Below are 26,361 nucleotides of genomic sequence, written 5' to 3' on the forward strand. Positions count from 1 at the left end.
AAAAAAAAAAAAAAAAAAAAAAAAAAATATATATATATATACACATATATATATATATATAATCTAACAGTCATTAATCTAAATTTTCACCTTAGGAAACTAGAAAAAAAAAGAGTAAATGCCATCTAAAGTAAGAAGCAAAAAGAAATAATAAGAACCAGAGTATAAATCAAAGAAACAGAAAACAGGAAATAAATAGAAAAAGTCAATGAAAACAAAAGCTGGCTCTTTAAAAAGATTAATAAAATTGATAAGCCTCTAGACCAGACTAACAAAGAACAAAAACGGAGAGACGGAAATACTAATATTAGAGTTGAAAGAAGAGACATAACTACATATCCTATGGAAATTAAAAGAATAATAAAGGACACTGTGAGCAATTCTATGCCCACAGATTTGGAAACCTAGATGAAAAGAAACATTCCTTGAAAGATATCGCCTGCCAAAAGTCACACAAGAAGAAATAGACATGTTGAATATACCTACATCTATTAAATAAATGGAATCAATAATTAATAAGCAGAAATCACCAGGCCCAGATGGGTTCACTGGTGAATTCTACCAAACACTTATGGAATAAATTATACCAATTCTCTACATCTCTTTCAGAGGATAGAAGCAGAGGAACTACTTTCCTAACTCATTCTATGAAGACAGCATCACTCATACCAAAACTAGACAAAGACATAATAAGTAAAGAAGACTACAGAAGACTCCCATGAACAGACATGTGAAAATCCTCAACAAAACACGGGCAAATTGAATCCAAACAAGATAAAAAAAATTATACTCCACAACCAAATGGGATTTATCCAAAGTATGCAAGGCTGGCTCAAGAGAGCAATAGGCTAAAAAAGAAAAATCACTTTCACATCTACAGATGAAGAAAAAGCATTTGACACAATCCGACAGCCATTCATGATAAAAACTCTCCGGAAACTAGGAATAAACGGGAACTTTCTCAACTTGATAAAAACTATCTATAAAAAACCTACAGCTAACGTCATACTTAATGATGAAAAACTCAAAGTTTTCCCACTAAGATCAGATACAAAGCAAGGATGTCCCCTCTTACCACTCCTTTTCAACATGACACTGAAAGTCCTTGCTAATGTGATAAAATATATACAGATTGGGCAAGAAGACATAAAACTGTCTTTGGTTACAAACAGCATGACTGTCTATGTAGAAAATCTGAAATAACTGACAAGAAACTAATAATCTATTAGTTCATTCACTGCTGCTGGGAATGGAAATGGTACAGCCACTTTGGAAGACAGTTTGGGGGTTTCTTACAGAACTCAACATACTTTTACCATATAATCCAGCAATCATGCTACTTTGTATCTACCCAAAGGAGTTGAAAACTTATATCCACACAAAAACATGCACACAGATATTTATAGAAGCTTTATTCTTAATTGCCAAAACCTGGAAGCAACCAAGATGTCCTTCAGTAGGTGCATGGAAAAATAAACTGTGGTACATTTAGATATTAGAATATATATTATTCAGCACTAAAAAGAAATGAGCTATCAAGCCATGAAAAGACATGGAGGCACTTTAATTGCATATTACTGAGTGAAAGGAGACAATCTGAAACAGCTGCATTCATATGATTTCAGCTATATGACATTCTTGAAAAGGCAAAATTATGGAGACAATAAAAAGATCAGACAATCTGAAACAGCTGCATTCATATGATTTCAGCTATATGACATTCTTGAAAAGGCAAAATTATGGAGACAATAAAAAGATCAGTGGTTGCCTGGGGGCAGTGTGAAAGGGTAGAACACAAAATATATTTAGGGATGTGAACATATTTTTTATGATATTATAATGATGGATACATGGCATTATACTTTTGTCCAAACTTATAAAAAGTATGATACCAAGAGTGAACTCTTAACTATGGACTCTAAGTGATTATGATCTATTGATTTATGTTCATCCTTGTTAAAAAAAATATATGATTCTGGTGAGTGATGTTGATAATAGGGGAGGATATGTATGTGTGAAGAGGGGGAGTATATGAAAAATCTATTTATTCCTTCCCATTTTATTGCAAACCTAAAACTACTCTAAAAAATAAAGTCTTCAACAAAAATAAAAATTAATTTAAAACTTTAAAAATAATGTCAAATGTGATATAAAATGTGCAGAAGAGAAAGTTATGAGTTTTTATTTGGAGAAGGCTGAGTTTGAGTATGGTTATATGAGCCTAAATAGAAGGCTGCAACAGAAAAAGCTCTGGGTGTTGTCCATCTAGGTAGTAAGACCATAAACCCAGAAACAAAATAAAATAAAGGCAAATAAAATTATAATACTAGGGACTTCCCTCCCAGTCCAGCAGTTAAGGCTTCGCCTTCCAATGCAGGGGTGTGGGTTCGATCCCTGGTTGGGGAGCTAAGATCCCACATGCCTCGTGGCCAAAAGACCAAAACATAAAACAGAAGCAATATTGTAGCAAATTCAATAAAGACCTTTTAAATGGTCCACATCAAAAAAAAAAAAAAAAAAACTTTCAAAAAATTACCATACTAAATTAACTAGAATTTCCTGATGATGTCTTATTAATTCTTTCATTGAAGATTCCACTCACTGCACGTTAACAGTCATCACATTCAGGGGATAGAAAGGGAAGAGAGCATAAATACTTGGGGGATTTATACCCAATTCCCATCAGAAATATTCTGAGCTTTTGAGGATGAACTGTGAATATTCGTGCATATGGCAATGTTCCTCATAAATGCAAATAATACTTATTTTAGATTTAGACTGTATGAATATCATAAAAACAAAATAAATGAAGTAATTTACCTCATTATTTTCAAAAGCAACGTAAAGATATAGAAGAGTTAAAGAAATAAATGCTATTCCATGCATAAAATAACAACACCTTCAGTTACAAAATATCATTAAAATATTTAAGGACAGAGAATGTTGATATGCAAACTAGAGGAAAATTAAGGCAACGAATTCAGTGAAGATGTGTCCATGGTTGCCCAAATTCCTGCAACTAATAATTTGTAGTTACCCTTCTGCCAAAACAATGCCTTGTTTGTTTGTTTGTTTTTGGTCAAAGATAAAGCAGAAGCCTTCCTTTATGGCAGGGAAAATGCACAGAGCAAAATTATGTATTGAAACAGCACAAAGTAATATAGCATTAAAAACAGATTTCACTAAATTTAAAGGAAACTTTTTATGGAGGAATTATTGTAGAAAAGCAATCACTTATTATGAAAAACACTTTAAAATGGACTATAAAAAATAGCTTATTTGGAAAGTCAATGAATCAGAAGTCATAAGTCTACAAGAAACAAAATGTCCTTTCTTGTTGGCAGTTGACAAACTCATTAAATTGTTAGATGTACCATAAACTTTATTATCAGATATCTTCTGTAAAGGATCCATGGAGTAAAAGGAACTTGGCTGACAAAGAAGAGAAAGCTATTTGAACACTACACTATAATTTCCCTATGTTTCAGGCAGAATACTGTATTTTAATTTTTATTTATGGATTTATTTGCACAGTGAATTCAATATACATTCCATTTTACTTTAGTCAAATCTCACTAAAAACATTATTTGATTTTCCCCCTTTAATAGTAGTGGTATACATATGTCAAATATACTTTCTGTGTCTGTTTCACTTCAAAGAATACTTTCATTACTAATTTTGTAAACTTAAAAAAAAAGGCAAAATAGCAAATATGCATATAAAGAAGTGAAAGATGTACATTTTCCTGAAAAACATAAAGAAAATAAAGAGAACATAATTCTATAGATATATATTTTTAAATGTTTAAATACTTCTAGAAACCAAACTAATAATAATTATATTCTACATATACAAACAACAACCTCCACAAGGGAGACAATCATTACAAACAAGTACTAATTTCACTTCTTTAGCCTACAAAAAGCAGTCACATTTCATTTTTTATGTCAGTTCGGTGAAAATATGTAGAAATTTTTGACCTTAGCTGTATAATAGTCACTTTTCCCTGAACTAAAAATCAGAAAACACAGACAAAGGATTTTTATGTCACTTTGAAGTGTAAGGGGAAATTTGCGTTGTTAGACACTGAAATGCTGGAATTTCCAGGTAATTGTGTTGGTTTACAAATGACAGTGGTGCTAATCAGGACTTTATAATGAAAATTTAATTATCAAAGGGGCTATAAAATTCAAGATAATTACTGGAATAACTTTGGCGAGCAAGCTAGCTTTTAGGAAAACATCTGGATTTAAGCCCACAAAACAAACTAATTAATGAGTCATAATATTCACATTACAAGAGGAGTCTTAATTATAGGATCATTGACATAAATGCTTTATGGGATTTTCTAAATTTTTTATAGCTTACATTCCATCAAGCAGTCTATCAAACAACCTGTATTATAACTAGAAACAAAAAGAACACTTTCCTGAGAAAAATATTTATGCAATTATAAGAATTAATTTAAATGATCACTTGTGGTTGATTTTTATCAAATTTATCAGAGTTAAAACAGCATTAACAGAGTTAAATTAACAGAGTTTAACAGAGTTAAAACACATTTTAATAATACAAAATTGCATCACATCAATGGACAATCTAATATTTACTGAGGAAAAAAAGAAAACTCATTAAGTGCCTACTATGTACCAGACACTTGCTGTGATACACAGTTTATATATGCTATCTTATTTTAATTCATACTACTATCAGATAAAGTTAGCATTACAGTATTAAAATCATTCCACAGCTTGCAAAGGTGATTCTCAGAGTTAATCATGGTAGTTCAGAGTGAGAGCTCTGGAATCAGGCTCTCAGAATTAGAACTCTGGTCCTAATCTACCACTTAAATCTCTGTGATCTTCAACAAGGTACTCAATTTTTATCTCCCTCACCAGCAGAACAGGATAAAATGAGGTAATACAATTACAAACAGCTACTGGCACACAGTAAGTACTCAGTAAATGCCTTGTGCTACTATTACATACGCTCAGAGAGCCCCATCACCTAAGAACAGAGAGTACATAATAGGACACTAGGTTGAGCCTTAGTCTGACACCAAAAGAAGGCTTGAGAACTACTCTCTTAGTGTATTTTTAATCTTTTGATATATAAAAACCTATTTATACCTTGTGCCAGAAAACATATTTTTTCATAGCACATTCTTCCTAAGTCGAACAAATGAGGAAGATTTGTTTTGCTTTCTATGATCTACAGAATTTAGAAACACACACTCAAACAAAAGGGGTTTTGGAGCCAAGTCAGAGACAGACAGGACATTTACAGTCAATGTATATTATCATCCAAATCAAAGGAAAATGAAATTTCTAATTCAATGAGTCATTCCTAAACACAAAATGCAAAAGCTATGATTATTTCAAGATTGGAGTTATACTTCTTGAAATCATTTATTAAGCATTTGTTCATATTTATACATTAAATAAATATTTACTAAATGTCTAGTGAAAGGTAATTTGTTTAATTATTGCTCTCAATGATCGCTGGACAGAATGGGATCAATCGACCAGTCCAATATAAAATAGTATTAATCCCTGAGGAATGACAAAACTTCCAAATAGCTTTCATCACTTGGCAGAATTACTCAAGATGATCATGGTGCTTGAGAATCATCATGAATAGTCTGAAATCACTATAACAACTACATATTGGCATGATTTACTTATTCAAAACAAAATTACATTAAAAATACTGTATGTGTTGCCACAAGCTATTTAACTCAGTTCAATAACATTTATTCCTTTTGTGGTTCATTTTTTGTTCGTTTGTTCCACAAAGGCTAAACTACATGTTAAAAGGAAAAGCAATAAAAAGTGTTATTCCTGGAGATTTAAATACTAACGGGGTAGCTACAAAATCCAAAAACCAGCTAAAGAAATATCATCTTAAACACTTGAAAGCTTTTTTTTTAACTTGGTACTGACTTCAAAACTTGAGTTAACACATTTCTCAATTTTAAACCACTATATCTAGAAAATAGATAGATGGTTCACAATCAGTTTTCATCACTACAACTGAAATTCAAAATATAAGTCCTACTTCATCACTTAAATAAGTAATTCTCCATTATAAATAACATTATTGGTAGAAAATTTCAAATATAAAGTAACACGGCCCCTATTATAACAATCAGTCTCTATGACTGATGATATATATATTAAAATATAAAACTGTAGTATTAGAGATAATCTAGATTACCTAACCCATTATCATCATAATAACAAAACCAGCATGTATGTCAATCTACATATTTTATTGCATTTAATTTAAAAAATCCAGTGAGCTATTATTAGTCTATATATATATAATATTCTATATTATTCTATTATAATAGTAGAAACTGAAACACAAAATAGTTAATAACACTCAAAGTTGTGTAAATAATAAATAGTAAACGAGGGATTTGAAGCCAAGTCTGTCTGACTTGAAAGTCCATACATATAACAACTATAACATGTAGCTTTCATGATAAAACAAAAAAGCCACAAAATTTCTCCTGCACAAATAAAGCCTATTTTTAAAGGCTCCAGAAAATAAGATTATTCCTTCAATAAATTATTTTAATATCACACCCCCTCTATACAGTAAAACTCATCAATGATTAGAACAATAATAAAGTAGCGCCAACAGAGGTGAGGCTTACATAAACAATAAAAAATTTCATAAACAGGGACTACTGAGTGGAGCAAAGTGCATGGAAACTAAGACGCTTTAGCTTGAAACACAAAGGCAAAGAATTAACTTATCATAGAGTTTAGCTCAATTTCTCCAAAAAACAATCAAGAATTAGATAACATTGCAATTTGGGGTATGTATTTATTATACAAAAAGATTTTCCAGAAAAGGTACATAAAATTTTGTCCAAGATTTTTAAAGTTCAAATATTCTCATTCATCTAGAAGAGTTTAAAACTAACTAAAAATAAGATAACATATCCCATTTTAAGTTCTCATTCATATATATGAATTTAAGATATAGCCAGAACATAAGAAATTCTATCAACCATTGCCCTAAAGCTAAGAATTTATGTTCTTCAAGTAGAGGGGGACGTCCCATTTAAAAATCTGCCTTTAACATTTTAAAAACTGAGACAGTATCACCACCAAAATGGTGCCCCTCAAAACTAAATATAACAAGAGACTGAATTACTGATACACACAATTGTCCACTAAAGAGCCAACCTCAGACATCAAGGGCTTTGAAACAATTAATGAAAAAGTATTAGATAAGAATTCAAAGAAGTACATAAGTGAATCACAGGGTAGGGCTGAAATTGGGTATGTATTATTACTGAAAAGGAAAGCAGTACATTTCTTATTATATGTTTTCTATTGGCCATAAACTACGAACACATATATCACTGAAAAAGTTAATTATTACATGGAAAAATTAACATGAATGATATAAAGAACTAAAAACAAACAAATCAAAATCAGAAAGCTGATTCCTTCCACTGCCTTTTATCTCCATGATGAAATAAATACAATTTAAATATCAAAATATAATATAAACACTAAAATGAGTTTTAAAGACAGGCAATGAAAAATAACCATGTGCCTTGGATGAATGGACCAGATAACGTGTTAAACATGGTTTTATCACTAAGATTTTATAATAACTACTCATGATGACATAAATTATAATCATTTTAGTTATAGCATCTTAAACTGCATAATCTTTCTAATTTTTCTACACAAAGCAAAACATTATACTTCAGGTTAAAATAATTATGGACTTAATTCATATGAAATATTTAAATTACACATGGAGTTTTCTAATTGCTACTTCATCTCTAACTTCTTTTCACAGCACTTACTAGGTTTGAAATTACTGATCATAATGTGTACTAGTTCACTTAGATGACAAAGAGCAAAACATTTTGAATTTAAATTAGGACTGGAATTTAAATGTTTCACTTTTCCACTAAGCTGATCTGCTTCCCAATAAAAGTATTTAAGACCTTATAACAGTAATATCTCAGCAGGACGTGGCCTCAAGATTCCTTTTCACTTCAAAACTCCAACCTCTACATTATCTTGATATAAAAGCAGCATGACCCATGGATGGCAGCTGACTATTGTAAAGGTACAGGTCACATTTATATTTAGATTTATACTTTACATAAAGATGGTCCCAACGTAGGGATAATATTATTAGCAACATTAAGACAGAATTTTGTTAATAATTAGTTTAAATAATTAATAGGAGAAAATCATAGGTTACACTTCAATGGACTTTAAATTTTTCCCATCTTAGTTTCATTCACTAGTTTTTCTACAAATTCAAAATTGGATGATCGATAAAGAATCTCATGTATATGTGTACATACTAATGAAGCATTCCTATATTACTATTTAGTAAACTAATGTTTACCTATATAATTTTCCCTTTAAATTCTCCAAACATAGCAATGTACACAAATAGTTATTAAAATTCAGATTTAACTTATGATATATATGATTCTAAGATATAAGATTAAATCAGAGTTTGATACATGAGGTATTTTTTTTAACATATTTATTGGAGTATCATTGCTTTACAATGGTGTGTTAGTTTCTGCTTTATAACAAAGTGAATCAGTTACACATATACACATGTTCCCATATATCTTCCCTCTGGCATCTCCCTCCCTCCCCATGAGGTATTTTTTAATTTAAAAAAAGAGAAGCTATAAAATTTGCACATGAAATCAATCTAATTAGAAGACTCTGAATACATAAAACATGGGTATGCTACTGGTTAGATTTAGGTTCTAAAACATGATCTATATATATAAAAAAGCTAATATCACTTAATATTGTGCTAGTCTTATGACACTAACATTATAGAATAATACCAATATTTAAGATATAAATTATGTGTTATTAAATAATATTCTTGAGAATAAACTTTACCCTAGTAATTTTATTTAATCTGACAGGATTTCACAGACAATCCAAACAATGGGCATTTGCAAAGGGTAAGGTCAGGACTAACACTTTTCCTCAACTTCATATTATAATCACTATGCTACACCTAGTAAGAATTCTTCGTTTATTATCAAGGAAGTCACTCCTTTGTGGTTACAAAAATCTAAGTGTCAAGCTTTTTTACATTGTGTAAATATATATCTGCCTTAATCCTAAAGAAACTTTTATTAGCACCTCAAGGATAAAAACCAGTATTATAATACATTTACACAGCACCAAGTGCACCATGCATAATCTAAACGAGGAAAAAATGGCATAACTTATATATTCAAAGAAAACTTACCAGACAGTTGTTTCCACTTGACTGTCATTGAGCTGCCGGTTGTCCAGTTGTGCAAAAAGTGGGAAAAGCACTTGAATCCCTCCAATAGAATGAATTGCACTATGAATTGAATGTGTAACTATAGCTTTTACATCCTATGTTCAAAAACAAAAATGTTTATTACATTTTCTGAAGCATAATGTTATCACTATTTGCTTGTTCCAACTTCGTAAGAAAATTAAATAAAATAGATATTTTAAAATCTATTTTTAAAATTTAAAAATCAAAATTATATAATTTTGATACACATGTAAAATAAAAGTTTGAAATATCTTTGCTAATCACTTAAATTTGAAATCTTAAGTTGAGAGATTTTTACAAAGAAAATATGAAGTTCTAAATCAAAACATATTTTAGAATAAGAGACTCATGGATGTAAAGACACTCAGGCAATTTTTATGTTAGGGAGTTATACATTATTAAAGCAAAGTATTTTTTAATATCTGCAATTATCTATTTATCTAATTCACTGGTTTTATTTCAAAGGATATAGAACATATAACAGAAAAAAAAAGATTTTCTACTAAGGAGACAAGTCCAAGGTAAAATAATATTGCCAAAAAAAAGTAGAAGGCAAAAACATTCAAAGAACTAGAAAACCAAAAAAGAAAAACAAAGAGCAACTGGAGATTTCTAGATGAGCAATGTTTAATACATAAAATAAAGACACAGTGCTGATGAGACCATGAAGACTAAGCTACTATTCACCCACCTGGAGCATTAGAGCATGTGGGGAATGCACAAAAATCGATGCATTTTCCTTTGGTGATGATTCCAGGCACAACTGAGCATCCGTGGCCTTAGCATTATATGTAAATGCGATACTACTTGCAAGTTTCCCATCATACAGAACCTGTTTATGATGTTCTGCCAAATGAATATCACTCTCAGATTTAAACTTGAAGGTGCTCTGAAAAAACAAAACTAAATTAAACACTCCTTAAATGCAACATAATAAAACTCTCAAGTTTTAAAGAAGAGAAACATTTTAAACATTTAAAGAAGAGAAACATAATAAACAATTTGTTGTGACCCTCCCAAGTGTCAGGCACTAGTCAGTGGTATTATATTATTTTGTTATTCTCACTTCAGTTCTATGAGTTAAATTTTATTATGCTAATAAACATGCTCAGATCTTCATATTCTCATTTTATTAGGTGTTTTTGTGTGTGTGTGGAACGTTTTTATCTTATTTTATTTATTTATTTTTTATAACATCTTTATTGGAGTATAATTGCTTTACAATGGTGTTAGTTTCTGCTATATAACAAAGTGAATCAGCTATACATATACATATATCCCCATATCTCCTCCCTCTTGCGTCTCCCTCCCACCCTTCCTCCCTATTCCACCCCTCTAGGTGGTCACAAAGCACGAGCTGATCTTTATTAAGTTTTTGATTATTTATAAAATAATTTTATTAGAATATTATAAAGCCAGATGATACTAAATGTAAACAGGATTTTACTTTAATAATTCATAACATAAATTTAATTTTGCTTGTTACAGTTTCAAAAGTATTTATAGAAGTAAGTAGTGGCTGACACATGAATTACTAATATAGAAATGGCTATAATGGTTATCATTTGAGACTAAAAAAAAGTTTATTCACAAAAATATGTCTTTACTATAAAAAGTTTATCAAGATAGTGAATATCAATGCTACTCCACAAAAAAATCATGATGGCCATGTTAAACCCCTAAAGAATAGATGACAATTACAAAAGGAAATTGAAACAAAAAATTCTTTTAAAAAATATTTTAATGAAATTATGAGTTAACTATATTGGGTAATAATACTGCAATATAAAATCCAGCTGACTGCCTTCTTCACTGGTTGCCTTAGTACTGTAAAACAACCATTTTAATTTGTATTTCAGTAAAATCATAAATGCTCAAAATGTTTAAAATTTGGGTTTTTTTGGATGCTAATTTTTTAAAATTTTTACTGGAGTATACTTAATTTAAAATGTTGTGTTAGGGCTTCCCTGGTGGCGCAGTGGTTGAGAGTCCGCCTGCCGATGCAGGGGACACAGGTTCGTGCCCCGGTCCGGGAAGATCCCACATGCCGCGGAGCGGCTGGGCCCGTGAGCCATGGCCGCTGAGCCTGCGCGCCCGGAGCCTGCGCGTCCAGAGCCTGTGCTCCACAACGGGAGAGCCCACAATAGTGAGAGGCCCGCGTAACGCAAAAAAAAAAAAAAAAAAAGAAATTGTGTGAGTTTATGCTGTACAGCAAAGTGAATCAGTTATACATATACCTACATCCGCTCTTTTGTAGATTCTTTTCCCATATAGGTCACTGCAGTAAGTAAGTAAGTAAGTCCCCTACATATGAACCTTCAAGTTGTGAGCTTTCAAAGATGTGAACTGTGTTCGCATATCCAATCACGTAAGTTAATTCACGTGTCTGGCATACATTGTCACGTGGGTGCATCCTCTACAAGTGGTTGTGCTTTTGTGTACTTTACTGTACAGTACCATATGGAGTGCAGTAGTACAGTATCTTTATTTCAAGCCCAGGATATCCGGAAGCAAACATCTCCTATTGTTGATGATCCTTCAGCTCTACCATCTCCCTCCTCCAGTCAGTAACTCTTCCTGCCTGTTCACTCGATGCCAGCCCCTGTATGTCTGCTGTTGGACTGTACTACTATACTTTTCAAGGTACTGTACTGTAAGATTAAAAATGTTTTCTTTATTTTTTGTGTTTGTTTGTTTTTTTATGTATTATTTGTGTGAAAAGTATTATAAACCTATTCCAGTACAGTACTATATAACCAACTGTGTAAGCTGGGTAACTAGGCTAACTTTGTTGGACTTATGAACAAATCAGATTTACAAAAGAGCTCTCAGAACAGAACTCATTCGTATGTGGGACTTACTACAGAATAATGAGAGTAGTTCCCTGAGCTATACTACTGTAGGTTCTTATTAGTTCTCTATTTTATATATAGTAGTGTGTATATGTCAATCCTAACATTTGTTTCTAACTCAATCTTTTAAAAGTAAAATTTCACAAATACATTAGAATTTTGACTCATTTTGTGAGCCAACGATCAAAAGCACAATTAATTATTTTAGAGGAGTAAAACAAATGAGTTAATTTATAGAAATAAAATTATTTAGCTGAGGGAATTTGGGGGAAGAGTATACAGAACATTGAGACACAGGCGAAGCTGACCAAATAATGAAAGACTACGGGAGCTGGATAACCCAAAAGCAAATTGTAGTACAATCAAGTAGAGAAGAGATGTCTCCTTATGTTGATGATATTTTACTAAGAAAAGCAATGTGTAAATGATGGGAATAGCAACTGGAAAAAGAGCAACATATGTTCTAGCTTAGCAGAACTACCTTAAACTAAGGAACTTTTTTTTTTAATTTGACATCAAAAGCAAAGGCAACAAAAGCAAAAATTAACAAGTGGGACTATATCAAACTACAAAGCTTCTGCACAGCAACAAAGGAAACCATCAACAAAATGAAAAGGAAACCTACCAACTAGGAGAGAATATTTGCAAATCATGTATCTGATAAGGGGTTAATATATAAAATATAAAAAGAACTCATACAACTCAATAGCAAAGAAACAATTCATTTAAGAAATGTGCAGAAGATGTGAACATTTTTCTGAAAAAGACATAAGACACAGATGGCCCAAAAGTACATGAAAAGGTGCTCAACATCACTAACCATCAGAGAAATGCGAATCAAAACCACAATGAAGTATCACCCCACTCCTGTTAGAATGGGTACTATCAGAAAAACAAGAGATGTCAAATGTTGGTGAGGATGCATAGAAAAGAAATGCAGAGGATGGCAAGGATGTCCACGGATAAATGAATGAACAAAGAAAAAGTGGTATATATGTACATTGAAATGTTATTCAGCCATTAAAAAAAAAGAATGATATCTTGCCATTTACAACAACATGCATGGACCTTAAAGGCATTATGCAAAGTGAAATAAGTCAGACAGAAAAAGACAAACATCATATGATCCCACTTGCCTGTGGAACCTAAAAATAATAATAATAAAACAACGAACTCATAGATACAGAGAACAGATAGGTGGTTGCCAGAGACAAGGAGGAGGGGGGTGGCAAAATGGATGAAGGGGGTCAAAAGGTACAAACTTCCAGTTATAATATGAGTAAATCAGGGGAATGTAATACACAGCATGGAGATTATAGTTAACAACACTGTATGATATATTTGAAAGTTGCTAAAAGAATAGATTTTAAAAGGTCTCATTACAAGAAAAAAAATTTGTAACTATGTATGGTGATGAATGTTAACTAGACCTATTGTGATCATGTTGCAATATATTCAAATATCCAATCATCATGTTGTACACCTGAAACTAATATAATGTTACATATCACTATCTTAATTTTTAAAAGTCAAAAAAGTAAAAAGAAACAAGGAAGTTCTGTAAAGAAATTTATATAGCAAACTATAGATGAGATCATGAGTAGAAGAATTAAGATTACATAAAAAGGTTTGAACTGGGTGTGCATACTTCAGATATCTTGATTATCATCTATAACTGTTGTTTTCCAATTGTTTTGTTGTAGCTAGGGCCAGTGGGAAATATCTAACGGCTTCACCAGAAATATTGTTCATTATGAAGCATAAGTCAATATAAGGTAGGTCTATCCTAACACTATCCCCAAGTATCTTATAAAACATTTTACTCATGAAGCATGTATCCAACGATCAGATTATTCTGATGCTACAGTTTTTGGTTTTTTTGTTTTGTTTTGTTTTGTTTATTTTAGCACCGCTTCCCAGAGGAGATTTTGCTTCCTAATTACAGACTTTGCTTATTGGTAATTTTTTAAAATAAAATATGGGCATTTCTGACCAATTTATACAAAAATTATTCTTCAATCAGTAAATCAAATATAAATAGCCCCATTAGATGATTTTATGCTGGTGTAATAAGAATCCTTTAAATATGGTATTGCTAATAGGTTGATTCTTTTCAGCTGCAACAGATATTCATTCTTCGAACATGAATTCATATTAATAATGTTTATTCACAAATTTTTGCCCCAACAGTGAAATGCATGAAATAGTGAATCTAAGCAACATGCTATAGCGTGCACTAATAATGAAGCATTTTAAATTTAAAAATGTATCCTAAAATATAAGTGACACCAGCAAAAACATGGCAAATTAGATTACTTGCTTGCTTAAAATATGCTAAGATTACAGTCTTCCATATTAATTTAAAACATAAAATGTAATGTTAACTCTCCTTTTATGAGCTTTCAAAATAAATCTATATTTTAAGAATTTATTTTGCTAAATAAAATTCTATGCTTATGGCAGCTATGGCAGCGGTCCCCAACCTTTTTGGCACTAGGGACCGGTTTCATGGAAGACAATTTTCCCATGGAACAGGGGTCGGGGAATGGTTTCAGGATGATTCAACTGCATTACATTTATTGTGCACTTTATTTCTATTATTACCACATTGTAATATGTAATAAAATAATTATACAACTCACCATAATGCAGAATCAGTGGGAGCCCTGAGCTTGTTTTCACTTGCCACTCACTGATAGGGTTTTGATATGAGTCTGCAAGCAACTGTTTGTTATGATCTCTGTGCAGTCAAACCTCTCTGCTAATGAGAACCTGTATCTGCAGCAGCTCCCCAGCGCTAGCATCACCGCCTCAGCTCCACCTCATCATCACGCATTAGATTCCCATAAGGAGCGCACAGCCTAGATCCCTCGCATGCACAGTTCACAGTAGGGTTCTTGCTCCTATTAGAATCTAATGCCGACACTGATCTGACAGGAGGCGGAGCTCAGGCAGTAATGTGAGCGCTGGGCAGCGGCTGTAAATACAGATAAAGCTTCACTCACTAGCCCGCTGCTCACCTCCTGCTGTGCGGCCGTGTTCCTAACAGGCCACGGACGGCTACCGGTCTGTGGCCCAGGGGTTGGGCTTATGGAACAAAAAATAATTATTAGTATTAGTATCAAAATGTCTAGGAGGGCTTCCCTGGTGGCGCAGTGGTTGACAGTCCGCCTGCCGATGCGGGGGAACACGGGTTCGTGCCCCGGTCCGGGAAGATCCCACATGCCGCGGAGCGGCTGGGCCCGTGAGCCATGGCCGCTGAGCCTGCGCGTCCAGAGCCTGTGCTCCGCGACGGGAGAGGCCGCAGCAGTGAGAGGCCCACGTACCACCAAAAAAAAAAAAAAAAAAAGTCTAGGAAATAGAAACTAAAAGTATAAATAAATGTATTTCAGAATTTCTCTAAAAAGGAAGCATGTAAAAACGTTAAATATGTTATATAATCCTCAAATTGTCTGTTAACATGTCGAAGTGAGAGGGCATCAAATAACACGACTTCCTAATTCTGATGAGCTGTCATATGTACTGTTTTTAATAGAGAGATATAAGCATCCAACCCTTTGGAGAAGAATGCAGGTAAATAACATAGTAAAACAGACTTTACAAAAAAGTAGATGAAAATTGTTTTTAGACCACACACACTGTTATATCTACAATTTTGAAGAATTTAAATGTGAAATTCTTTTCAAAGATTTAGATACACCAAAGTCTCTGCTTGTAACCAGAATTCATGCTGGAGGTAACCATATTTAATTGATGCCTACAATTAGACAATTTTCACAGTTCACCATGCTATACCACCTAGAATTTCCAGTGGAGCTTCAAGAGCAGCTTACAAATTTCAAATTGACTCTAACCTATTGTTATATATTGCTAAACTTCTGACATTTTATTCTCCCTGTTAAACAGCCCATCATGGGTAAAGACTGGCATAGCCATCTTTGTTTTTGTGAAAGCTCAATTAAGTTAAGGATCTTTTTTTTTTTTTTTTTTTTTTTTTTTTCTTTTTTGCGGTACGCGGGCTTCTCACTGTTGTGGCCTCTCCAGTCGCGGAGCGAAAGCTCAATTAAGAGTTGATAAGTGAGGGCTTCCCTGGTGGCGTAGTGGCTGAGAGTCCGCCTGCCGATGCAGGGGACACAGGTTCGTGCCCCGGTCCAGGAAGACCCCACATGCCGCGGAGCGGCTGGGCCCGTGAGCCATGGCCGCTGAGCCTACGCATCCAGAGCCTACGCTCCGCGACGGGAGAGGCCACAACAGTGAGAGGCCCGCGTACCGCAAAAAACAAACAAACAAATAAACAAAACAAACAGACAAACAAACAAAAAAAAGAGTTGATGAGTGAGTTATTGCATCCACTATGGAAACAAGTATGGAGGTTCCTCAAAAAATTAAAAACAAAACTTCCATATGATCCAGCAATTCCACTTCTGGATATTTATCTGAAGAAAACAAGAACACTAACTCAAAAAGATATATGCACCCCCATGTTCACTGCAAAGTTATTTACAATAGCCAAGACATGGAAGCAAACTAAGTATCCATTGATGGATGAATGAATAAAGAAAAGATGGTATTAAGTATTCAGCTATAAAAAAAGAAGGACATCTTGAAATTTGAAACAACATGGATGGACCTTGAGGGCATTATGCCAAGTGAAATAAGTCAGAGAAGGACAAACATCACTTATCTGTGGAATCTAAAAATCAAGCTCTAGATAACAGAGAACAAACTGGTGATTGCCAGAGACAAGGGGGGAGGGGGTGGGAAAAATGGGTGAAGGTAGTCAAAAAGTACACACTTCTAGTTATAAGATGAATAAATGCTGGGTATATAATGCACAGCATGTTGGTTATAGTTAACAATACTATATTTGAAAGTTCCTAGGAAAGTATATTTTAAAAGTTCTTAACACACAAAAAAATTATAACTTTATGAGGTGATGGATTTGTTAATTAGCCTTATTGTGATAAATCATTTTGCAATATATACACATATCAAATCATTATGTTGTAGACCTTAAACTAAGAAATGTTATGTATCAATTGTATTTCAATAAAACTGGACAAAAAGCTTTAAAAAACTTTAAAAAAAACAGTACAGTACAATATAGTTAAAAGCCGTAACTTCAAAACCAATTAGAGTTGAGTTTGTATCCCAACTCTGTCACCTATAGATAATCACCCACAAGTTATCTGCCTCTCACCTGCTACACAACCAATACATAAAATAATATAAATAAAGCACTATGAACAATCCCTGGTACTTTTAAAGCAAAATGGTAGCTGCTATTATCACTACCTCCTTTTCTACTTAATATTATACATTTTCTTTGTTAATTTTTTTTCTTAAATGTTACTCATAAAACATTTACCATAAATGTTATGGTAATGGCATATTGCACTGACGACAGTGTAATTCAGATAACTGACATAGTTGCTATTGAGGCAAAGTCTCATTGAGCAGAACTTTAATTACCCAAACTAGAATTACTTAACACAAATATGAGAAAATGTGCCACAACACTGCTAAACTCAAAAAAATTAAGTTTATCTAACTGTTATATGAGCAGAGGCATGTTATTTTTCTAACACTAATCTCTGAAAACTTCGCCAATGTCAAGGATACAGCCATTTTTTCATTGAATTTATGTTAGAATAATAGATATTTGACAAAAGCTATTGCTTTCCCCAGAATCATTATGTGACAAATGGTGCTGATATTAACATAGTAATGACATTCTAATATTCAAGGAATCATATTTTCTGATGTATAATTAAGAGAACGTTGCCACTTGTATATTGTACAATGATTTTCTCCTCAAAACAAATAAATAATCCATCTGAATTCATTAAAAAATAATCACTCAAACTCTTATATCTCCAAACTACTCAAGGAAAATACATATATAGGATCAAACCATTCTCTTGCTACAAATTTTTTGATAATTCCACATGACTGGAAAATCCAAATTCATTGTTTTGATATTCAAAACCTTCAATAACTTGGTTTCAGCCTATGATAATCACCCTCACATTCTACCATAAATCACACCACCTACTCTGTATTCTCCCATGAAGCCATGCCTGATTATGGATCAATCCATAAACACATCCTGTACTCCCTTGCTTCTATCCCTTCAATCATGCCCACTGTCTCACATTCTATCATTACATCCTGCTCACCCTCTCCATTACTTTTTTCAAGAACCCTGAAAAATTTCCTTCTCTATGAAGAGTTCCTAAATCTTCTGCAGCTGGAATTAATCATCCTTCCCCAAAACATTAATAGTATTTGCATTATGTTTCTTTTGTGGTATACATGTCAACTTTTAATTATAAACATTTACAGATACAATTATTCTCATAAATGAAGTATAAGCTTAATCCCCAAAGCTTTAGAACAGTTCCTTGAATATAACAATTATTCAATATATTATTGAATTTTATTCAATCACATGCCCTTCAATCATTATTACCAGATCCTGATAAGAAAGAATGTAGAGGAAAAAAAAAAAGCTTACAGTCACAAGCATGCCAACAAAGGGCAAATAGATTAACATAGAGTATTTCAATGCAAGAAGTGAAGTCAGTACTTCAACATAGTTGAAAATGACTCAACCAATCAAATCTTAAAAAGTTATAACAATGACATATATCAAATTAGCAGAAGTGCCAAGTACCAGCACTATAATTACTGCAATATTTCAAATACTGAACAAGAGAAACACATCACTAATACAAACCAATATCTAAGGGAAATATTAAACATAATGTTAATAAACTACTTATACCAAATTAAGCAATCACTTACAAATACCAAGTAATTTTATGTAACTCATTCTTCTAATATAAGAAAAGTTGTTTTTTTGTTTTTGTTTTTTTTTGGCTGCGCCACGAAGCTTGCAGGATCTCAGTTCCCTGACCAGGGACTGAACCCGGGCCACGGCAGTGAAAGCCTGGAATCCTAACCACTAGGCCACTAGGGAACTCCCCAAAGATTTTTTTTAACATGCATGTAGTTGCACAGAAGAATGGATATTTTGGTAGGTTGAAAGTTTTAAAAATTAAATTGCAAAAGCAATCAATATCATAGAATGATAAAAGATACACTTTTTAGAAATGATTTGATGGGGAAAATGTGTGAATAATTATAATCTACTAGAGGAAACCCCTGAATTGTCTACACCACTAGTGTCATTCGTTTGTTTTGGTTTTGGTTTTGGTCATGCCATGCAGCATGAGGGATCTTAGTTCCCCGACCAGGGATCAAACCCGTGCCCCCTGCAGTGGAAGGGCAGAGTCCTAACCACTGGACCGCCAAGGAAGTCCCTCATTTGTTTAATAATTACTGAGCACTCGAGGACGTGGGCATAAACCTTCACTAATTGGGTCGATACTCCAAAGCCTCAAACAACTGTGTGACCTCTGGTATCTCTCTTCTGCTCTTGGTAACATCTTCCACCCACGGCTCACAGCATCTCAACACAGGAACCCTGACAAAGACTTCTATCCTTACCCCAAGAGCTTGCTCCATTTCGATACCCTGCCCCACAAGTTCCAGCTGTTTCAGTACCTCAGAGCAGGCCCAACCGGCTATGCCTGGCTTCTACCTCCTTTATGCCTCAATAAAAATACTAGCCCCAGCCAGAGAGCTGGGGTCATTAACAAGCTCATCTCAAAATGTTTTCCTCCTCTCAAGGATCTTGGGCCTGTGCTATGTGTACTAACAAATGTCTAAAATTGGATGCTTTGTGTATTTTGCCCATTTTCATAGTGATTTACAGCGGTAGGGCACATCTAGTACCAGTTATTCCATTATGGACAAAATCAGAAGTCAGGTTGAATGTTTTAAAAATGAATTAATTAAGCAAGAAACCTTGTAAACTGGATAGTAGGTTTTAAAAGATTATTTGTGAATTCTAATTGTCATCCTCATAAGTAAAAGAAACCAGTTAAAGGGTACCAATTGATTTTTTTTAAAAAAAGAGTGTTTTTCTGTTGGGTGAATTCATGAAAAGTAACAGAGGGAAATAGATTTTTCCCCCAGCAAAAGAAACAAAAATCACTCAATTTTTATGAATCTAAAGCTTCTGGGGCCTCCCTGAACTGTTTTTTGTTCGGGTTCTTTTTTTAATTAATTAATTAATTAAATTATTTATGTCAGTGTCGGGTCTTCGTTGCTAAGCGTGGGCTTTCTCTAGTTGCGGTGAGCAGGGACTACTCTGTTGCACTGTGTGGGCTTCTCACTGTGGTGGCTTCTCTTGTTGCGAGCACGGGCTCTAGGCACACAGGTTTCAGTAATTGCAGCATGCAGGCTCAGTAGTTGCGGCACACAGGCTCTAGAGCACAGGCTCAGTAGTTGTGGTGCACAGGCTTAGTTGCTCTGTGGCATGTGGGATCTTCCTGGACCAGGGATTGAACCTGTGTCCCCTGCACTGGCAGGCGGATTCTTAACCACTGCACCACAAGGGAAGTCCCCCGAACTGGCTTTAAAGCTGTCTTCTCTTCCAAGCATTTCCCAGTTCTTACAATCAGAACCCTTCTCCATGATCACATAGGACTTAGTGTTCACAGATTATACCATGACTATATTTTCATGCAACTTTACTTTTTAGCTTTTCTATGTCTTTCTCCCTTATTTGGCTGTAAGATCCTTAAAGATAACTTATAGTTTTGCATCTTCCATAATGCCTATAATAGTGCTCTGTACACAGAAACGCTTTAATAAATGTCTTCTGAATTGTAAAGTTGTATGAGAAAATTCATCGTAATGTAATCATTTTCATTTTCCCAAGTCATTTTAAAGCTACTTTTAAATGACTTTTCCTTCTTCAGGGAAAATCCAGGATTTAGAGTAAAATCATCTACCCCCTAATGTTTAAGATTAAAAATATACTACCCTATTTCATCTTCCTTGATTTTGGTCTTCCTTCTGGACTCCAATCATAAAACTCTGGTTTTCTACCATTCCTAAAGTCTACCACTTTGCAGTTTTTGTCTGTTTAAATGTTTTCCTTTGGCTCTTTTCAGAGAGGCTGCACACTTTTCCTTGATTTACTGCATGTATAAAAGAACTGTTTTGAGAAACAAAGCAACCATTAAGTATGAATATGAAATCACCCATGTCCTTTGCCCCACATTGAACTTGCAAGCAAGTCTTTTGAGCTGAAAGTCCTGTACTAATAATTACTGATATAACTTTTTAAATAATATTCAATGAATTTAAGTAAATTTAAGTGAAAAGTCATGCAAAACACTAAAGATATCACTCTCCTTGGCTCATGATTACTATATTTTAAAAGTAATTTGTCTGAAGCAGTTTAGTGATACTTCTTACCCTTTTTGTTTGTTTTTTGGGGGGGTATTATACCTATGATGCTTAAGAACTCCAAGTACATGGTTTCGAAAAATAAGGACTGGAATAAAATACTGAGAAGTATGCTGTGAAACACTGTAAATAGCTTCTCCATGTCTACATTTTAACACTGCTGAACTGTATGTATATTCCATTATCAGGTAAAAAAAACCTTTACTTTCATTTGGTTCATACTGCTTACAAAGGAATCAAAAGTGTTTAATATATTCTCTTGGAAGTTATAAAATCTTTTGGGGGAAATATAAGGTAAGATGTCTAATAAAACTAGTCTTATTTGGGGAAAAAGAACGGTCTTAATTTTTTCAGTCTGTTATACAAATATCATTATTCCATACTTTGGCTAATTGTAGCAATACAACTTCACATCACAATTAATTATACCATATTTTAAAAATATGATTCAATTTAAATGACTGTAAACATATAATCCATTACATACATAAAATAATTGTCTTATCTTAATCCCATTTGTGGTATTCAGATCACTTCCAAATCTTCAAACTTATATTTTTTAATGTATATAAGCAGATTTGTGCATAAATATCAATATTTATTGGGTTACTATTTTAAGAAGAATTTTCCAAAAGAGAACTATTATATAAAATGGTTTAAGTAGGATGGGGATGAGAATGAGGAATGACTGAGAATTGGCAAGTGAGATCTTTCCAGGGTGGTAGAAATGTTCTAAAAGTGGATTGTGGTGATGTTTGTACAACTCTGTAAGCTTATATAAAATAATTTACTTGTATACTTAAAATGAGTCAACTGTATGATATGTAAACTATACTTTAATAAAGCTATTATAATTTTTTAAAGAAAAACCCGTGTATGACCATATTTTGTACTAATTATACTCAAAGGAGTAACATGACTCAGCTTTCTTAAAAATAGAACATTTCAGTATAATATTTCAATATGGAACACTGTGTGTAACAAGAGGACAATATACATTCTTTTCAAGAACACATGGAACAACTAGCAAAAAGGACACATATTTGGGTTCATAAGACAAACTTCAGCAAACTTCCACAGACTAAAATCATATAAATGAAACGTATGTATTACTTGAAAAGTAAATTTAAAAGCATTCAAAGAAGAAATACAAAATATGAACTCTCTGACATCTATTTAAAAATTTATATTTATAATTTTTATTCAGAAAACACTCTAGGCTGCAGCTTCAATGCTGAGTTCTTGCAAATATTTAAGAAAAAAATTAAAATTAATAAAAAACCCACTAAAGTAATCTATCCAGTCAATAAACAAATAATAAGCCCTAAAAGGAGATGGGTATAGTAGTACCCAGACATGCAGCAATATATTACCTAAAATGTCCATTTCCCAACCAAACATTGAGAGACATAGAAACAGGAAAATATGACCCATACATGGGAGAAGAAGCAGGCAACAGAAATTGCTAGTGACAGCAATCAGATGTCAGATTTAACAGAAAAAGACTTCAAAGCAGCCACTAAAAACATGTTCAAAGAACTAAAGTGGGGCTTCCCTGGTGGCGCAGTGGTTGAGAGTCCGCCTGCCGATGCAGGGGACACGGGGTCGTGCCCCGGTCCGGGAAGATCCCACATACCGCCGAGCGGCTGGGCCCGTGAGCCATGGCCACTGGGCCTGCGCGTCCGGAGCCTGTGCTCCGCAACGGGAGAGGCCACGACAGTGAGAGGCCCGCGTACCGCAAAAAAAAAATAAAAAAAAAAAGAACTAAAGCAAACCATAATTAGAGAAGTAAATATAGTTATGATGACAATGTCACATTAAATAGAGAATATCAATTAAGAGATAGATATTGATATATAGGAAAGTGAAGAGAATAAATTCTAAGAGTTCTAATCACAAGAAAAACTTTTTAATAAATTCTAAGAGTTCTAATCACAAGAAAAACCTTTTTTCTTTTCTTTATTGTATCTATATGAGCTGATGGATGTTAGCTGAATCTATTACAATAATCATTTCACAATATATGTAAACCAAATCATCATGCTGTACTCCTTAAACTTATACAGTGACATAGTCAATTACTTCTCAATAAACCTGGGAAAATATTAATAGAATTAGTATTTTAAAATATCAGTAAAATTAAAATTTAGTATTATTTATTAAAAGAGAGAAAGATATTATAAAAACAATCCAAATGGAAATTCTGGAGTTGAAAAGTACAATGAATTGAAAAATTCTCTATAGGGTCTCAACAATATATTTGAACAAGCAGAAGAAAGAATTAGCAAATGTCAGATAAACAGATAAAGGTTATGCAATCCAAAAACCAGAGAGAAAAGAGAGTGAAGAATGATCAGAGCCTTAGAGAAATGTGGGAAACAATTAACTGTACTAAGGTATGAAGAATAAGAATACCAAAAGCAGAGAAGAAAGAGAAAAGAAAAGCAAAATATTCAAAAATTTAATGTATGATAAGTTCTCAATTTATTGAAAAGCATTAATTTACCTATTCAGGAAGCCCATGAACTTGAAGAAAGATAAAAGCAAAGAAATCTACAAACAGAAAAGTCATAGTAATGGTGAAAGCCCAAGACAAGGAGAAAATATTAAAGGCAGCACAAGAAAAACGACTCTTTACTTAAAAGAGAACAATAAGATCAACAGCAGACTTCTCATCTGAAAAAATGGAGGCCAGAACACAGAGGAATAAAGCATTCAAAGTACTCAAAGAAAAAAATATCAACCAAGAATTTATATCCAGCAAATCTAGCTTTCAAATCTAAAAGGAAAATAAGATACATTCCCAAATAAATAAGAACTAAGACAATTTACTGCTAGCTGACCTACCTTACAAGAAATAACAAAGGGAAGTCCTTCAAGCTAAAAGTGACAGTAATTTGAATCCACATGAAAACCAAAGAGCACCAGTAGTCATGTGGTTATAAAAGATGGTATAAATGCATATTTATTCTCCTTTTTCCCTCTTAACAGATTTCAAAGCAATTTTATAAGATAATGTGTATATAAAGTATGTTTTTGCCTATAACATAAAAATGTAATGTATCTGCTAATAACAACACAAAGGAGGTGAGTGGGAAAGCTATATTGAGCTAAGGAAATAAGTCCAGGTGGTAAATGAACAAATGAGGAAATCCATAAATGAAAATTAGGTTGATATAACAAAAGCTATAAACATACAGTTGATTTTCTTCTCTCAGCTTCCTTAAAAGACATTCAACTATATAAAGTAATAATTATAATAATGTAATGTTGGGTTTGTAACCAACATTGTAATATGTACTATGTATAACTATATCACAAAAAAGAAGAAAAACAAAATACATTTGTAAAAAGTAACATTTCTATATCTCACTGGAATTAAGTTAGTATAAGTCTGAAGTTGATTCTGATAAGTTAAAATTTAAATGGTAAGTCCTATAGCAACCATTAAGTAAATAAGTAAAAGAGTGAAAAAATTCATTAAAGATATGAAAATGCTACAATAGAAAATATTCATTTAATTCAAAAGAAAGCAGTAAAGAATAAATAAAGGAATTAAAAAGAACATGAGACATAGGTAACAGACAGAACGACAGATGTAAATCCAACTATATCAGTAACATTAAAGGTGAATGGAAAAACAATCTTCTGAAAAGGCAGATGTTATTAGACTGGATAATAAAACAAGATCTAACAATGTATTGCCTGTAGGAGGCATACTCTAGATTCAAAGTCAAAAATCGATTCAAAGTAAAAGGGAAAGTTTATCAACAATCCACAAGAAAGCTGGAGTTGCTGTACTAAGTGAAAACAGACTTTAAACAAAATATGTTACTAGAGGCAGAGTGACATTGAATAATAATAAAAGAATCAATCCACCAAGAAGATAACATATGTGCATCTAACAACCAAGCACCAAAATACATGAAGAAGAACTTGACAGAAATGAAGGAAGAAACATTAAGACAAGTTAAGATTAATAGTTGATAACTTCAATTCGCAAGTCGAATAGTGGATAGAACAACTAGGCAGAAGTCAACAAAGAAACATAAAAGTTGAACAACACTATAAAGTGATCAGACCTAAAAGATATCGCTATAACACTACACCCCACAACAGCAGAATATACATAACTCGTAAGTGTACATCAAACATTGGATAGAGCAATGTTAAGCCATAAATCAAACCTGATTAAATTTACAAGGGTAAATATAATACAAAGTACCTTCTTTGACCAAAATGGAATCAAATTAGAAATCAATAATAGAAAGAAATTTCAGAAATTCAAAAATATTGTGGAAATAAACAACAAGTTGCTAAATAAAAATGTGTCAAAAAGAAGTCAAAAGGGAAATTATAAAATGTTTTGAGGTGAATGAAAATAAAGGCACAAATGCCAAAACATAAGCAGGTAAAGCAGTACTGAGAGGCAACACTGTAAGTGTTTATATTAAAAAAGACATCAAATCAACAACCAAGTCTTCCACCTTATGACACTGGATAACAAAAGAACAAACTAAACATAAAACAAGCAGGAGGAGGAAAACACTAAGAATTACAGGAAAAATTATTGAAATAGAGAAAAACAATAGAGAAAACACAACAAAAACAAAAGCTGATTCTTTGTAAAGATCAAAATTGACAAACCTATACCTAGACTAATTAATATGTTAATATTATTATCTCAATAAATGCTTATCTTAATAAATACAGAAAAGGCATTTGACAAAAGCCAACACCCCTTTATTTTTAAAAGTGTTCAGCAAAGTAGGGATAAAATGGAGTTTCCCCAATCTGATAAAAAGCATCAATGAAAAACTCACAGATAACAACACATTTAATGCTAAAAGACTG

At 33.0% G+C, this 26,361-nt stretch overlaps 1 protein-coding gene across 1 annotated transcript in view; it reads right to left on the reverse strand.

Annotated features, from left to right (window-relative positions):
• The window catches only part of NBEA (neurobeachin), a 640,668-nt gene that overhangs the window by 507,647 nt on the left and 106,660 nt on the right, over positions 1-26,361 (reverse strand). Inside the window, 2 exon segments of the mRNA XM_007464249.1 lie at positions 9,272-9,405; positions 10,023-10,220. Coding sequence (XP_007464311.1) covers positions 9,272-9,405; positions 10,023-10,220 — 332 coding nt within the window.

Source organism: Lipotes vexillifer, unplaced genomic scaffold, assembly GCF_000442215.2.
Source record: "Lipotes vexillifer unplaced genomic scaffold, Lipotes_vexillifer_v1.1 scaffold120, whole genome shotgun sequence".
Lineage (NCBI taxonomy): Eukaryota > Metazoa > Chordata > Mammalia > Artiodactyla > Lipotidae > Lipotes > Lipotes vexillifer.